Source organism: Propithecus coquereli, unplaced genomic scaffold (genome assembly GCF_000956105.1).
Source record: "Propithecus coquereli isolate 6110/MARCELLA unplaced genomic scaffold, Pcoq_1.0 Scaffold120, whole genome shotgun sequence".
NCBI lineage: Eukaryota > Metazoa > Chordata > Mammalia > Primates > Indriidae > Propithecus > Propithecus coquereli.
This window is the reverse complement of record NW_012136081.1, coordinates 2,801,711-2,819,584: the sequence shown is the minus strand read 5'-3', so window position 1 is coordinate 2,819,584 and position 17,874 is coordinate 2,801,711. Positions and strand designations below refer to the sequence as shown.

Sequence of the window (17,874 nt, the reverse complement as noted above, 5' to 3'; positions counted from 1 at the left end):
TGAGCCACCACGCCCGGCCCATTATCATGTTTTAAGTATGATTTATCACCCAGACTGGGAGCTCCTAGGGAGTACAGAAACTGTCAGTCAGCCCTGGTATCTAACAAAAAAGAATAATTTCCTAGTATTGTGAACACTAAATCCAATAAAAGCACCATATAAAAGCATCCATATAAAGCACCTCAATAAAAATTTCTTTTCCACTGGGTGTGGTGGCTCATGCCTGTAATCCTAGCACTCTGGGAGGCCAAGGCGGGAGAGACAGGAGGATCACTTGAGCTCAGGAGTTTGAGAGCAGCCTGAGCAAGAGCGAGACCCCATCTCTACTAAAATAGAAAAAATTAGCCGGGCATGGTGGTGCATGCCTGTAGTCCCAGCTACTCGGGAGGCTGAGGCAGGAAGATCGCTTGAGCCCAGGAGTTTGAGGTTGCAGTGAGCTAGGCTGTTGCCACGGCACTCTAGCCCAGGTGGCACTCTAGCTCAGGCAACAGAGTGAGACTTTGTCTCAAAAAAATAAAAATAAAAATTCTTCCCTTTCCCCTTCCGTTCTCCTTTCCTTCACTGTCAAACTCCTTGAAGTAAGTCTTCACCCACTTGTTATCTACCCATTCCCTTCTTAACACCTTGCAATCTGGCTTTCATCAGTCTCTCTGTTGATAAGACTCTCTAGTTTATCAATGGCCTCTCTTGCCAAATCCAATGGCACTTTCTTCTTATTCAACTCTACCTCTCTGTAACAAAACACAATTGCCACTCACTTCTAAAACTTAAAACCTTTGGACTCAGTGACAGTACATGTTCCTAGTTCCTAGTCCACCTCTATCCTCTTGATCATCTCCTTTCACTGGTTCTTTTTCTTCTTTCAGCCTCCTGTGATAGATACCAATGCTCTGCTTCAGGTTGTTTTGTTTTGGTATAGAGAGCACTGCAATGGAATTCTGCAGTGGGGGAGAAAGGTTAGGCTCAACTCCCCTCAACTTCAGTCTTTTGGAGTTCTCATTCACTCACTCAATGAGCTGTTTATTCTTATAATTTCAATCATACCTTTTTTTTTTTTTTTTTTGAGACAAGTCCTCGCTCTGTCACCCAGGCTGGAGTGCAGTGGTGTCATCATAGCCCACTCCCAACTCCAACTCCTGTGCTCAAGCGACCCTCCTGCCTCAGCCTCCCAAGTAGCTGGGACTACAGGAATGCACTACCACTCTACTGCGCGCCCAGCTAATCTTTGCATTTTTTGTAGAGATGGGGTCTTGGTATGTTGCTCAGGTTGGTCTCAAACTCCTGGCCTCAAGTGATCCTCCTGCCTCGGCCTCCCAAAATGCTAGGATTACAGGCATAAACCACCGCACCTGGCCTATACCCTCTATTTTGATGACTGACACAACTTCATTAGATCTCTAACCTGCATGTAGTTCAAATGTACAAATGCCTAAGGGACAGATTGACCTACTCACGCTCATGGGTAATCTGTGGAAATATATGGACCTAAGAGTCAGGAGACGGGTTCCTGCTCCAGTTCTACCTGATCCTGGGCATGAGTAGTCTTCAGTCTCATCAGTAAAATGAGTCAAGTGTTTTACCGCTAGCAACCCTTCAATGCTAACATTTTACAAGTCTACATTTAGTACGGACTAAGGATCTCAAAATGGATCCTTAGTCATTCCACTTCTCTCAAATCTCTCAAAGCCTCTACATTTCCCCTGACTCTGTCTTCTATATGCTCTACATCACCAAATCCTATCATTTCTTCCTTCTATGATTTAAGTTCCTGTTTTGGCAAAGGTTGCTATTCTGACGAGGCAGTATGTATAGAAGAAAGGCCCTCCCTAACAATAAGACCAGAGTTCTGTGCCCAGTTTTGCATTGACCGAAAGAGCATAAATAAATCATTTTACTTCTGTATCTCCATTTCCCCTACAAAATCAGGAAGAAGCTATGAAAATTAGCTCTAAAATTCAATGACTCTTGAATAACTAAAAATTTCCTGGATATCTAAATTGGCCAGACTTGCTAGGTAACTTATTCATCCTTTGACTTAAATTGTACAGAACTGGTAAAAGAGAAATCAGAATTTATGATGATAAAAACATTAAAGTGGCCGGGCATCGTGGCTCACACCTGTAATCCTCGCACTCTGGGAGGCCGAGGCGGGTGGATTGTTTGAGCTCAGGAGTTCGAAACCAGCCTGAGCAAGAGCGAGACCCCGTCTCTACTAAAAATAGAAAGAAATTAATCGGACAACTAAAAATATATAGAAAAAATTAGCCAGGCATGGTGGCACATGCCTATAGTCCCAGCTACTCGGGAGGCTGAGGCAGAAGGATTGCTTGAGCCCACGAGTTTGAGGTTGCTGTGAGCTAGGCTGACGCCACAGCACTCTAGCCTGGGCAACACAGTGAGACTCTGTCTCAAAAACAAACAAACAAACAAAAAAAAAACATTAAAGTAACTTGCTCAGTAAGGACCCATGCAAAAGGTTTGGGGACTGTGGGTTCTGTTTGGGGGATTTTAGGGGACAGTTTCCCATTAATTTCAGTGAAATTACTACCATTTCTCAGGAATCTTAAACTCTGAAAATCTAATTTCCAGGGATGGTACCAGAAATATCTGTAAGCGGCAATCTTACATGCCTTGTCCCTTTAGAGAAGCAATTATTTTCCAAGGTTTCGATCTGCATACTACAACAACAGTTAATGCTATATTACATTCACATATATGAATATGGATAACAGATGTGACATTTTTCACACATACACAAAGATACAGCCCGACCATAGTCACAACTGTCATCCGTACACAGACAAGTGAACTCAAAATCTATATTCTGAAGAAAAAGTGAGCAGTAGAAATACTGTATCATACTGCCCATTCTGATTACAGTAGTCCCCCCTTATCCACAGTTTTGCTTTCCACAGTTTCAGTTACCCAAGGTCAATCATGGTCCCAAAATATTACATGGAAAATTCCAGAAATAAACAATTTATAAGTTTTAAGTTGCATGCAGTTCTGAGTATCATGATGAAATTCTGTACCCTCCTGCCTGGGACATGAATCATCCCTTTGTCTAGCATGTCCATGCTATATACACTACCAGCCCATCAGTCACTTAGTAGCCTTCTCATTATCAGATCGACTGACTTAGTGTACATACGGTTCAGTATTATCCATGGTTTCAGGCGTCCACTGGGTGTCTTGGAACATATTCCCCCTGGGGAAGGGTGGGGAACTATTATTGTATTGCTTTAACTAGCTCATGATAATACTCTATTAGCCATCATTTCGAGTATGTAGAAAATCTTTATAACAGTTGGCTAATAATTAGAAAGCATTCTAACAGCTTATGTGAATGCTACAACTTTTTTATAAAGTACTGATTTATCCTTTACTTTTGGCATAACACATCTTAATCCAGACTAACCAATAGGTTTACTATGCCTGTTCAAATCTCTGTAGTACAGTAAGTCCTCACTTGACATTGTTAACAGGCTCTTGGAAACTGCAACTTCAAGTGAAATTACTATTACAAAACCTGTTTCACCATAGGCTAATTAATATAAACAAGAGTTAAGTTCCTATAGCATATTTCTGGTCACAAAAACATCACAAACTTATAAATAAAAACTCAAAACACTTCTAATATTAAACATTGAAATAAATGTAAGCTATACATATAGTTAAGAAAGATTAATAAAAACAAGTAAGATAATTATTTACCCAATTTTTTGTAAATCAGTGAGTGACGGTGGTCCTAGTGGTGGTGGGCTAAATCAAGGAATAAATGTTTGCAAAGCGAAAACTGTAAGAAGCACCTCCTACCAGCATGCAGTACAAAAACAATCAATCACAGGCCAGGAGAGGTGGCTCACACCTGTAATCCTAGCACTTTGGGAGGCTGACAGCAAGACCCCGTCTCTACAAAAAATTTTTTTAAATTAGCCAGGTGTGGTGGCACATGCCTGTAGTCCCAGCTACTCAGGAGGCTGAGGCAAGAGGATTACTTGAGACCAGGAGTTTTCGGTTGCAGTGAGCTAGGATCAAGACACAGCACCCTAGCCTGGGCAACAAAATGAGACCCTGTCTCAAAAAAAAAAAAAATCTCACAAACATGGCAACCTTTCACACCATATCACTTACTGTCATGCATCTGTTTAATTATCACAGACTTTGTGAGTTTTCCTTTTACTATAATTTGTATTTATTCATTCATTCATTTTCCAACCCGTTTATTCCAGTTCAGGGTCTCAGGTGGCAGGAGCCCATCCCAACAGCTCAGGGCTTCAGGCAGGAACACACGCTGCACAATACACCATTCCATCGCAGGGTGCACTCACACACACACCCACACTCATTCAGACTGGGACCACTCAGACACGCCAATTCACCTAACATGCACATCTCTGGGATATGAGAAGCAACAAGAGTACCTGGAGAAAACCTGCACAGACATGAGGAGAATGTGTAAACTCCACACAGCAGCCCCAGATGGGAATCAATATTTTTCTCATCAATGTTATAACAAAACAGCATTGAACAAAACATTATCTGAAGACTTGCTGCCATTTCATTCAATAGACTAGCTCTGCACTAAAATGACAAGGAAAGACAACACGAGTAGAATGCAGCTGAAAGACTAACAGGTAAAATTATCTCTTAACTTTGGATTTTTAAAACCCTTTGAAAAAAAAAAAAAAGTCTCGTACTGATGCCTAGGCTGGAGTCCAGTGGTACTACCACACTGTACCAGCACTATGGGCTCAGATTCCTGGGCTCAGGTGATCCTCTTGCCTCAGCCTTCCTAGAAGCTGGCACCACAGGTGCGCACCACTGCGCCTGGCTGGCCTTATTTAAAAAGAAAAAGAGAAAAAAAAAAGGAGCTGCATAGGTTGAATAAAAGTGGATGAGATTTATTAAATCATAGTTGGCCTTTCAGTCCTATAGAAAACATAAATTCTAGGAAACAAGTTCCATCATAAAAACATTACAGGGAAGAAATTTAAATGCTCCCTCAAATATGTGAGAAGACTGAACAGGGATAAATTCAATGAAACTAGTTAACTGAAAGCAGTTAATATTGCTATTTCAGAAAATTCACACAGAATTTAGTCAATTAAATTTGACAGCATAGACCAGAGCTTCTCAACCTTGGCACTGTTGACATTTGAGGCTGGATAACTCTTTGGTGTGGGTGGCTATCTTATGCCCTACAGGATATTTAGCAACATACCTGGACAACACTCACTACATACCAGTAACACTCCCTCCAGGTTGTGACATTCAAAAATGTCCCCAACCATTGCTAAATGTCCTATAGGGTGCCGGGTCAAGAACCACTGGGGTAGAGCCAGCCTCTGTGCTCATCCTTATTGTTCAGAGTTCTAAAAGCAATGTAACCAAAGTTACAGAAACACTTCCCTGAGTAGATTGTATGACTCAGGGTAAAGTTATGACCTGAGTTTTCCAGTCTCCTTTTCAAAAACCACATTCTCTAAAGGGCAAGAGCAACACACCCCAGAACAGAGGCATGCTATTTTCATGCCTTGTTTTTGCTGGCAGTCTTTAAAGTTCCTAATTTACAGACAAAGCCAGAGGAAACACATCATCACATGCAAGGGTAAGTATACTAAGCTCCTAGCCAACTCCAAAAGCGCTGGATGTAATTCCCTTTGGTGGTGGTGGGTGGGTGCTTTTATACACTCTATTTTGTTTTAGGCAGTGATTGTGCTGGTAGATACACCTATGTTTGAGGTTGTTTCAGTGAAAATACTAGTTAAACCCAACTAACCAGAATGCCGGGGAAAATTTATATTTTAATTAACTAAAGGGTTTAGGAGGAAGCTTATTTCCAATTTGTCTGTTGTAGAAAATCTTTGTGCCTTAGCACAGAATGCTGAACAAAACCACATTTCCTTTTTTTTTTAATTTTTTATTTCCTACACCCCTCCCACCCCACATTTTCTTTATTGACTAAGAATTTTGTAGTGCTTCATGGATTTATGAAGATCAACTATGACTAAACATATTGAAGATTCAGAAAATGCAAGGAAAGCGCTGAATCTAAAAATGATGCCAAGCTATACCGCAGGTGGAGGAAAAATTCTTTTTAACAGAATGAGTTCAGTAGTGATTTTATTTGTCTCTTTCCTAAATATGAGAACATCACCAAATCAATCTGGTTACCAAAGGTTTTAATTAGCTGTGCTCCATTTAAATACGGCTTTTTTTTTTTCTGTTCTCTTCTTTTTTTTAAAGAGAAGGGGTCTTGCTCTGTCCCCCAGGCTGCCATACAGTGGCACAATCATAGCTCACTGCAACCTTGAACATCTGGGTTCAAGCAATCCTTGCACCGCTACCTCTCAAAGTGTGGGATTACAGATATGAACCACCTCACCCAGCCAATAAGGCTTTCTTAATTGACAAAATTTATTTGGCTTGGATTCCTTATCATTTCAGGGCATAAATACACTTACTATTCTACTTTGCTTATTCACCTACTATACCAAGATACCTATCTCCTAATTTGTAATATACTTTAGCTGTGAAATATATCTAACATGTTCTAACAATCAAAATGCACGCCCCCAAAAAGCATTTTTTTTTTTTAGAAATTTACAGAGACCATCAACTTCTCAGTACAAATGTCAATAGTTACCAATTATATTTCCTAAAAATAACAAATCAATTCAAACATAAATAACCACCTACAGGGAAATTTGATTATACTAGTATGCAAAATAGAATTACTGGGGAATTTTAACTGTTTCCTGATTCCTGAATGAATTAAATCAGAATTTGTGAGTGAGACCCAAGCTTAGGCAGGTTTTTGTTTTTTTTTTTGAGACAGAGTCTCACTCTGTTGCCCCGAGTAGAGTGCCGTGGCGTCAGCCTAGCTCACAGCAACCTCAAACTCCTGGGTTCGAGCAATCCTACTGCCTCAGCCTCCCGAGTAGCTGGGACTACAGACATGTGCCACCATGCCCAGCTAATCTTTTCTATATAGATTTTTTAGTTGTCCAAATAATTTCTTTCTATTTTTAGTAGAGATGGAGTCTTGCTCTTGCTCAGCCTGATCTCGAACTCCTGACCTCGAGTGGTCCACCCGCCTCGGCCTCCCAGAGTGCTAGGATTACAGGCATGAGCCACCGCGCCCGGCCGCTTAGGCAGGTTTTAAAAGCCCGTGGGTAGCCTGGCACAGTGGTGAGTGCCTGTAATCCCGGCTACTGGGATGCTGGGGTTAGGGGACTGCTTGAGCCCAGGAGTTCAAATCCAACCTGGGCAACATAGCAAGATCCATCTCTAAGCAATTAAAATAAAAGCCTCTCGGTGATTCAAATGTGCAGCAGGACTGAGAACCACAGCTCCAAGACAATGGAGCTTTTAAATAAAAAGCTTTTAAATAAAATCTTTCCCCTCACTTTTTCCCTTGATGTTTTTTAGGTATGTTTCTAGAATCTCAAAGATAGCTCAGGAAAATGTTTTAAAGTTTAGACAAACTTAAAAATGCAGTTGTGTTCTTTGAATACTTTCTCAATATGAAACATAAAGCAATAAAGAACTTTAACAGGCATGCCAGTCATTATAGGTAAATCCTAAACCAGTTCTCAAACAAGTTCACACACATCTCAGGTTCCATAACGTACTGCATGGAAATCTTAAAAGAATATTAGACCAAGTTGTTAATAATGACTACCTTTGGGGCAATCCCAGCACTCTGGGAAGGTGAGGTGAGAGGACTGCTTGAGGTCAGGAGTTAGAGACCAGCCTGAGCAAGAGCGAGACCCCGTCTCTACTAAAAATAGAAAAAATTAATTAGCCGGCCGAGATGACGCATGCCTATGGTCCCAGCTACTCAGGAGGCTGCAGCAGGAGGCTCACCGGAGCCCAGGAATTTGAGGCTGCAGTGAGCTATGATGACGCCACTGCACTCTATCCAGGGCAACAGAGTGAGACCCTATCTCCATTCAATAAATAGCTAAATAAGCCTCTTGCCAGTTTGACAACTCAGGATTGTTTTTCCTTTGGATGAAGACAATTAGCTAACACAGAAGGCCCTCCCAATTACTAGGTGAATTTAGGAAGAACTGTCCGTGACAAATGGTGACATCAAATCCCTTTATTTGAAGACTAAATATCTTTTACCTTATGAACATGTACTTAATAGCTTGTATCTGAATATGGGTAGGCCTGTGACTTGCTTCTAATTAACAAGTATGGTAAAGGTGATGAATGTCACCCGCAATGTTTACATTATATGCTTGGGGGAAAGTTATTAGAAACAAAATATCCTCCTTACTCAAAAATTCCTCTCTATAAAATATATATCAAATAAAAACAAACAAAAAAGACTACCGTTGGAAATTAGGGAGGTGGAGAGGACTTTTTATAATTTCTGGTTTATACAAGTCTCTATTATTTCATTTTAAATAATTTGTGTGAATATATCCTTCATTCTATAACTGCTACCCAAAAAAGGCATGCATGTACCACAGAAAACCAATTTTTTAAGCCTATTCTAAACAAGCCTTACTTAGTAAAAACTAAGAAAATTATGCTAGTACACATCATCACATTTATCCTCTATTGTTATTTTTCTTAATGTCATTAATAATAAACGAGACAGTAAACTGTAGCTAATAAAACAAAACGTGCTGGACTAGTGTAATGCTTAATTTTATGTAGAGATGCTTTTCAACCAAGTGTTTCCTTTACAGGAGTTAAAGCTGCAACAGAAATTACTAAAGTACAAGCAGTTTCTGTGGGAATTGAAATAAAGCACTAATTTGAATTTCAGTACATATCTTGCAATGCCAAATACCTGACACAGATTAGAACTTAGTAGGTTTTGTTAGGGCGGCCTTGAATCTCCCAATTTTCTAATGACAGCTACAGATCAATCCTGTGAGCTCTCTCTGCTGGCAGGCAACCTGCTGGGACTCTGTTTTCACAAACATCCCCAAAGAAAATCTTTCTCTTCACATTCACCAGCTCACAACCTTTAGAATTTGTTTCTACAGCCTAAAGGTAAAGGTGTTCCTGAGAAGCTCCCAGACCAGGCAGCAGGGAGTAAACTCCAGGCCTTCTTTTCTTACCACAGGGGCAAAAATCACATCCCCTGTGATAGGCCTGACTACATCTCAGAGATAACCAAGTCTCCAGGAACAGAAGAAACAAGAAAGACTGACAAACTTGACCTCTGGCGACTGCCTGATAATTACTCCACAAAAATTACTATTTTTCTCTTTATCCCCATAAAAGCCACTTGGCCTCGCTGCTGGCATCTCCCTTCTCTTTCTTTCTCCTTTCTTTCTTTCGGATGCCATGCTGTCTCCCTGCTCTCTTCCCCCACCCCGCTTCCTTCTCTCTCTTTCTGCCCTTCTAAAGGATAAAATAAACTTTTAACATCTTAATCTCTGTGTCAGAGATCTTTCTCCACCCATGCTGTGAGCACCTACTAAGCCTTCCCACCCTAACATTTGGTAGCCCACACAGGGACTAAGGAAAATCACATCTCTGCCTCCACAGGGGGAGAAGTCACTTTTCTCCCCATGAGGGCAGTCTCATCCTCTCATTTTTCTACCTCCGGACAAGAAGGTGCTTCAGTCTTGAAACTGCTCCCTCCTCTGCAATTTCTAGGACATTCCTCAAATTGTTCACAATCAGGTGAATCATTTGGGAAACTTTGGGAATGGTCATATGCACAAGGTGGAGAATGGTAATTTTCTTGTTTGCTCAAGGGAAACCCAGCACTGGGTCTACCACTCGGGAGGGTGGCATGGAGAGACACTTCCCAACCACTCTTTGGGGGTGCGGGGCGGGGGGGGGAGTGGCACTGCCTCCATCATGTCTTCACCCAGACCCAGGGACACCTGCTAGCTATGGGGAAGATTTCAGGTTCACAATCTGAGTCGGAGTTCAGGGACACCTGTCTGCTGGCCAGATTGTTCGGTTTGGGTCTTAGATTTTCAGGGATGCCTGATGTCTGATCAGACTTTCAATGGTCATCTGAGTTGGGGACGTCCTCTCAGGTTTTTGGCACATATGACCCTCTCTAAAACATCCTTTCCTTTCTCCTAGTTGCCAACCTAGGCAACATTGGGTCAGAACTTTGGGACTCATTGACCTCCATCCCAAACATTCAGTAAATTAAATGACCATGAAGTTTGGCCTGAGAATGAATCTCTGCATGATGTCACTTGATCTTCTATCGCTGCTGGCGGGCAAAGGGTCTAAAGTTCTCTACTTTCACGCTTTCTTTAAACTCATTAGTCTTTCTGGTCTTCACTATGCCTGTCTCATGTTACTTCTCACCCCTGCATCTCTCTAACTGCCCTCACTTTCTAGATGATGTTTCTCTTTTGGGTCCCCTGTTCCTCCTCCTTCCTCTCCATCTTCATTTCTCTCGCTGGCCGCACCTGCTCTGGCTGGCCATTCCAGAACTCCCTCCCCTGTACACCAGCTCCCTTTCTGGGAGACCATAGGGCAGAAGGCATTGTAAATCAGGTACCCAAATTGGGAAAGCCAGGATGAAATTTCAGCCCTTTTCCTGTCTGAAGTCATTCTCCTCTTTACTAATCCAGTCCTGACACTAGGGAGGGACAATCCATCTTAGCAATGTACTTCATCTCACAGCAAGCCCCAATATTTGGTGTAAACTCCAAAAATTGGAAAAGGGGCCTCAGACTCCACAAGAGGAACTTTAAACCTGGCCTTCAAGGTCTTTGATAACCTGGATGGGGAGAAGTGAAAGGAAAAAGAGAGTGGGACTGACAAATTTCAAATAGTGGCTGCCACTGTAAAGGAGTTTTTCCATAGACAGTTAGTCAAAAAGGCCCCTGGCAAGAAGACCACAAGGCCACACCCTTCTATGGGAACTAAACCCTGTCTCCATTCTGACTCTGGGTCCCTGGAGTAAAAATGTCTCAGGAAGCAGGGTCCCTGCACCCTCTGACAAAGAAGGGCACTGCAAGAGCAGAGGGAGATCACACCTGCATTCCAGAACCGGCTGCCCCACCCTGAACAGGCGTCCTCCACACCCACAGACCCTCTGAAACTGCTTCAGTCTGACAGGCATGTCAGACTCATGGGCATGAACGGACTCAACTTTGACAGGATAGGATGGCCGAGCCTTAGGTAACTCTCTGGCACAGGTAGGAACACTGGAGTCAAGTCCTCTGCTCTTCCTGAATTTTCAGGGCCTGTTTCCCTCTTCTACCCCCACTGTCAGAGTGAAAGGTAAAATATAAACCCCCTGTGTACTCTGGGAGACAGTCTTTGCCCATCCTTTAGTGCTTCCCAATTACCCCCACTGGGAAAAGATGTTATGGCTTCCTTTCTTTGACTTTTGGAAAAAGCTTAACTGGGACTTTATATACAAGTTTTTCCTTTCCGTGGTATGCTATGAACTTTTCTCCCTTGTTTCACCTAAAATTATCTACTTCTATATGCCTGTATGTTTGCCTGTCCCTATATGTCATGTGAATGTCAAGTTTCACTACCGAAATATGTAAAAGAGCTCTAATTAATTGGCTTAAAGAAAAAGTAAACTTGCATCAAATTTTATTAAGAACGTAAGAACTGGGCCGGGCGCGGTGGCTCACGCCTGTAATCCTAGCTCTCTGGGAGGCCGAGGCGGGCGGATTGTTTGAGCTCAGGAGTTCGAAACCAGCCTGAGCAAGAGAGAGAGACCCCGTCTCTACTAAAAATAGAAAGAAATTAATTGGACAACTAAAAATATATAGAAAAAAATTAGCCGGGCATGGTAGTGCATGTCTGTAGTCCCAGCTAGTTGGGAGGCTGAGGCAGGAGGATCGCTTGAGCCCAGGAGTTTGAGGTTGCTGTGAGCTAGGACACCACAGCACTCTAGCCCGGGCAACACAGTGAGACTCTGTCTCAAAAAAAAAAAAAAAAAAAAAGAACATAAGAACTCAAATGCCTTTTAGTTTACATGACCTTGGTAACCTTCGATAAATGAAAATAGTTTTGAAATTGTTAAAGTTTAAATGTTTTAAGATCATAATTAATACATCAATGAAAGTAGCTACATCCGAGATGGCCACTGATAACAATCATATTATACTAACAGAAAAACTAAACTTTGAGGGCTGAAGTTTATACCCATATAGCTTCCTGCATTGCCTTTAAAGTCTTCTAAAGACTATCACTCTTGGTTAAATGAAAGCCATTGTTTTATAGCAAACTTTGATTCTATTTAAGAATGTCATGTTTTAAATCTGTAGAGCTTGACAGGCTTTCCAAGAACAAAATTATGGATGTTTTTTTTAACCTCAAAGTAGCTTTAATAGCGGAAACGCTAGAAGCCCAAGAAAAAAACTTATTAGGCTTACTATTAAACCATACAGGAAAACATCATCAAATATAAAATGATATTTTCCACCTCTCTTCGGGATGCCATGCCATCTCTCTGCTCTCCTCTCTCCACCCCCTCCTTCTCTTTCTCTCTCTCATTCTTTCTGTCCTTCTAAAGGATAAATTTTACTTTTATAACTTAATTTCTGTGTGAGAAATCTTTCTCCACCCACGCTGTGAGCACCTACTAAGCTTTCCACCCTAACAGGTTTTGCTTTTTTTTTTTAATTATTTTTTATTTTCGTGTCATCCTTGCGCAGGGGCCATGCTAATCTTCTCTGTATCGTTCCAATTTTAGTATATGTGCTGCCAAAGCAAGCACAGGTTTTGCTTCTTAATCTGCTTTTCCAAAAGTAAGCCAAAATGTGAAATCACGTTTTTTACCCTGTTAGTTTTTCTTCACCTCTCACAAGACATTCCACTCCTTCATATTCAAATTTGAAGACTGAGATTTATCTATTACAAGATTTCTCAGGCCAGGTTTGGTGGCTCAGGCCTGTAATCCTAGCACTCTGGAAGGCCGAGGTGGGAGGATCCCTTGAGCTCAAAAGTTCAAGGCCAGCCTTAGCAAGAACGAGACCCCATCTCTACTAAGAAAAAAAAAATTGAAAAAATTAGCCGGGTGTGGTGGCGTGCGCCTGTAGTCCCAGCTACCCCGGAGGCTGAGGCAGGAGGATCGCTTGAGCCCAGGAGTCAGAGGTTGCTGTGATCTAGGCTGACGGCATGGCACTCTAGCCCGGGCAACAGAGTGAGACTCTGTCCCCCAAAAAAAAAAAAAAAAGGGAGAGAGTGAAATGCAACAAAAAATTTGAAAAAAAAAAAAAAAAAAAGACTCTTCAAACACTATTCTTTTCCTTTTTGCCTTTAGATTTCGCAAGTGAAAGACCAGGTAATTTCCACAGCGCACACATTAAACAATGAATCCAGGTAAAATGACAGCCTAAATCGTATCCGTGAACTTACCGTGACTCCCTATTTGGTTTTTACTTAATACTTTCACTATGTTTTATGGCTTCAGGAAAGCAAAAGAACAACGTACTGTACCAAACGTATTAAAAGAACTTACTAAAAACCAATTAGGCAATTCTTTTACCTCTCTTATGGAAATAAGCGTGGGTTGGAAACCAACTTTCCTAATACTTCTTGTCAGTGCCTCAAGGTCGTCAGAATAAACATAAAACCTCCAACTCGAAGGACACTTCGCAGCCCCCCAGCACTTTAAGAAAGGCTGGACAATAAAGCATCTACCCTCCCGCTCCGGGCCCGTTAACACGGCCAAGGCCACTGGGCCCCCAGGTCCCGGCCCGAGGACGTGCCCAGCGGCCAGGCAGGGAGGGAGCAGCAGTCCCCGGCGGCCGGCTCAGCCTAGATGAGCACAGCCCGGGCGAAGCTCAGGACGACGCCCCGGGGACCACCGGCCCGCGGGGCCACCCAGGGCGGCGCAGAGGCGCCACAGGGCGGGGGCAACCAGAGGAGCGCCGGAAGCCTCTCCTGGGCGCCTGGCCCAAGCCCTGCGGGTGGCAGCTCCCAACCAAAGGCTGAGGGGTCCCCTGGCCCGGAGTTCGCGAGCCGAGGGACCCCAGCAAGGGACGCGCGGCCGCACCCGCGGTACGAGGAAGGGCGGCGGCGATGGCGGGCGGTCTCCTCGGAGCTATAGCAGGGAGGGCGCCCGGGGTGGCCACGGAGTGAGTCTGGGGGAAACTGGGTGCCTCACCTGCTCCTCTCGAGGCAGCCGCCACCGCTCGCTGAGGGGACAACATGGAGCCTCCGCCTTCAGCAGTAGCAGCAGAGGCGCAGAACAGAGAGGAGTACTGGGGCAGGAACGAACCAGGCCCTGGAGGCGGGAAACGGGCGGGGCCTGCGCTCCAGAAGAAACTGGGGAGGAGGAGTGCGCGGAGCCGCGAGGAAGCGAGTTCAGGGCGTGCCGGCGAGGCCCGACCGGCGGCCCGAGGCGTGGCAAGCGCAGGGCGGGCCGAAGCGGGAAAGCGCACGCGGCGGAATCCCGCCACCGCCCGGCGCGCCTGCGCAGAGCGCGCTGCCGGTTACCTGTGGCTGGGTGCCGGGTATTACGTCCACTGGGAATTGTAGTCCCACCGCTCCCTGGGTCCCGGCCAGCGGTCCCTTTTCTGCGCACTCATCCGGGGCGGGGAGGAAGCGCGATAGGAGGAAGGCGGGGCTTGGAGCGCTCCCCGACGAGCGAACTACAACTCCCAGCAGGCCGTGCGTGGGGGGGGCGGGCCGGCCCGCGTCCGCTGGCGAGCCCCGCCCGGCGCCTAGTGTGGAGACCAGGCCCCAGGTGGAGGCCTCGGGATGACGGGTAGTGAATCTCTGCCCGCTGTTTTGAGATGGTTTCGGTGTTTAACGTAGGCTGAGCCCACAGATCGGCAGCAGAAGGGAAGCCTCAACCGTGGGTGACGTGAACGTCACTGGGTTTTTAATGATTTTGACTTCACAAGGAGAGGGGGCCGTGACTTCATTACCACCAACAGCAGCATCTTCACCGCATGTTCCTGTCTCTGGCCAAGCCTGATGTGCCCCATAACTGGTCTACTAGCTAACGTAAGGACTTCCAGTGAGACCTCTTCCACTGCTTTTGTCCAGCCTAAGCCTTGGCCATCTTTTGTAAACCTCAGGTTTACAGGAGCTTGTTTTGCTGCTGCTTTTCCAAGCACACTTTTACTTAAACTGTATGGAAGATCGATACAAAACAAAGTTCTCCAAAAAATGCTTTTATTCGCACTTCACATGTGATCGGGTAAATGTCACTTGCCACAATTGACGAATATTGGCTTTCAGATTTGTTGGGGCGGGGTAGTTGTCTTGGGGATACGTAGCTGGTGGAGCTAAGGCATCCATTCCCGCACCACCACCTCTTGGCATCACCACTGCCTTATCCATTCAACAAATTTTCCACTCTCTTCTTTCTGCCTCTGCCGTAACTTTTTATAACCTACCCAGAACCATCTTCCAGCTACCTCTAGGTCCTGCCAAGCCGTGAGCTATTTTCTACTTCCAGAGTGATTAGGCCAGAGACTAAAAAGTTAAAGATAATTCTACCTAATCCCACCTAAAGAGATCCTGTTTTGATTTCTTCTCCCTTGTGTCTTCGGTTTCTCCCCAAACTCTCAAGATTGATTGAATACTCTCCTTCAGGCTTTAGATTTAAGTCTGGATTAGATGTAGGCCAGCTTGGGCCAGCAGGAAACTAGAAGTGAACATCGGGGCAAGTGGTTACTGGAGTTTCACACTGGGTATGCAAAAAGCAGAATCTACAAGATGTGACAAACCCAGGGCATTATGTGGCATGCTCAGAAAGAGAAAGGAGGGGCCAAGGGCCAATAACTTGTCACAATTACAACACACTGTATGTAAGGATTTAAAACTGCACACACATACCAACAGTCTCTAATCCTCTTCCCTGCATTACTTTTCCACATAAGACTTCTTACCCCCAACTTACATTTTACTTTTCATTTTGTCGGTCTCTTCCCACTAGAATGTAAGTTACAAACATAGGAATTTTTGTCTCTTTTGTTCACTACTATATCCCCAGTGCTTCTAACAGTGTTGGCAGACTGCAGAGACTCAAATATCTATTGAATTAATGAATGAAGAACATATACCCTATACCCAACACCACTCATTCACTTTCTGGTTTCTTTAATATTAAATACCTAACTTTTTCTATTGAACAAAATATCCTGTTCTATTTTAAGGGCTCCCAATAAAAATCCACTGAAACTGATTCTGTCAGGAAGTGAACAGCAAATGCTGACATTATCTCTGTCTCAATATAACAGCATCAAGGTCAATCTCGGCACGTCAGCCTTCCCTATACCTTGTAGAAGCTTTTGGCATTTGGAACAACAAAGTACAAATTATAGGTAGACTTTAGTATTAGTCACAGCTTAGAAAGCAACCGTTGTAAATGAAAAACATGTTTTGTTGTTCTTATTTCCTTCTCTAATATCCAGGGTCATTAAAACAGTGGACATTCAAAATGGTAAATCTTGATGATACTGATTACGGCCTGCCTTCAGCCATCTCACTCTGAATTAAGTCATGTGGTATGACTAGAGATTGAACTTTCCTTGAGGTTTTCCAGAAGTAGGTGACATTTAGACAGGTTTGAGTGGTTAAGACCACTTGCTTTGGGGTCAGACTGACCAGGCTTTGAGTTCTGGTTCTGATGTTCACTAGCTGTGCAATCTTGGATGAGTTACTTAACCTCTCTGAGCCTGTTTCATCATCTGCAAAATTATTCCAATACCCACAGAGTTATAAATTAAATGGGATGTGTTTGGCAATGATGACTGCATGGTTAGTGTTCAAAAATTGTTAATCATCATATTCATTCTGGAAAAGCAAAGCAAAGTCATAAATATCCAAGATTCTCAAGTAGTTTATGAAGCACAAAAATAGCAAAATTATTTTCTGCAATGACATCCACTGTGACTCAGGTTCAAAAGCTTTCCAAAATAGGGCATTTGTTATGTGCCAGGTCCTGTGATAGGCAGTAATGCTGCATAAGACACATTCCTGTCCTCCAGAGACTCACAGTCTTGTGGGGTAAACAGCTGAGTAAATATTACTCACTGTGATTATACTGGGACACACTTCAGCTTTCTACCCTCTATGTGTAGGATTAGTGTTTAAGCAACTTGGAAGGGACAGGTTGGAATACTGTGTCCCTGGGCACCATTTAAATGTCTGTACTTTACTTGCTTGTGTGTAAAATGGGGCAATGATTTGGCATCTCCTTTTCTTTTTTTATTTTGTTTATTTATTTATTTTTTTTAGACAGTCTCACTCTGTTGCCTGGGCTAGAGTGCCGTAGTGTCAGCCTAGCTCACAGCAACCTCAAACACCTGGGCTCAAGAGATCCTCCTGCCTCAGCCTCCTGAGTAGCTGGGACTACAGGTGCACACCACCATGCCCAGCTAATTTTTTTCTATTTTTGGTAGAGACGGGGTCTCACTCTTGCTCAGGCTGGTCTGGAACTCCTGAGCTCAAAGGATCCGCCTGCCTCAGCCTCCCAGAGTGCTAGGATTACAGGTGTGAGCCACCATGCCTGGCCTGCTGTCTTCATTTATGAAAAGAAAATAGTCAACCCCACTTCATAAGGTGTTATACAGTTGAGTATTAGGCCCTGAACATGGTAACAGTAAAAGGTTAAGACCGTGTCAGCTGCCTCATTATTGGTATTTTAGCCAAGAGCACAGCTGTCTAACATTTCAAAAAATATGCTAAGGCCAAGCTTGGTGGCTCACACCTGTAATCCTAGCACTCTGGGAGGCCGAGGCAAGTGGATTTTTTGAGTTCAGGAGTTCAAAACCAGCCTGAGCAAGAGCGAGACCCCTGTCTCTACTAAAAATAGAAAGAAATTAATCAGACAATTAAAAATATATAGAAAAAATAAGCCAGGCATGGTGGCACATGCCTGTAGTCCCAGCTACTCAGGAGGCTGAGGCAGGAGGATCACTGGAGCCCAGGTGTTTGAGGCTACAGTGC

The 17,874-nt window shown here is 43.7% G+C and overlaps 1 protein-coding gene across 1 annotated transcript in view; it reads right to left on the bottom strand.

The window, feature by feature from the left end:
• ATL3 (atlastin GTPase 3) overlaps positions 1–14,217 on the bottom strand; it is a 64,304-nt gene extending 50,087 nt beyond the window's left edge. Inside the window, exon 1 of the mRNA XM_012664765.1 lies at positions 14,078–14,217. Coding sequence (XP_012520219.1) covers positions 14,078–14,123 — 46 coding nt within the window. The 5' untranslated portion in view covers positions 14,124–14,217. The remainder of the gene's footprint in view (positions 1–14,077) is intronic.
• Positions 14,218–17,874: the final 3,657 nt, after the last annotated feature.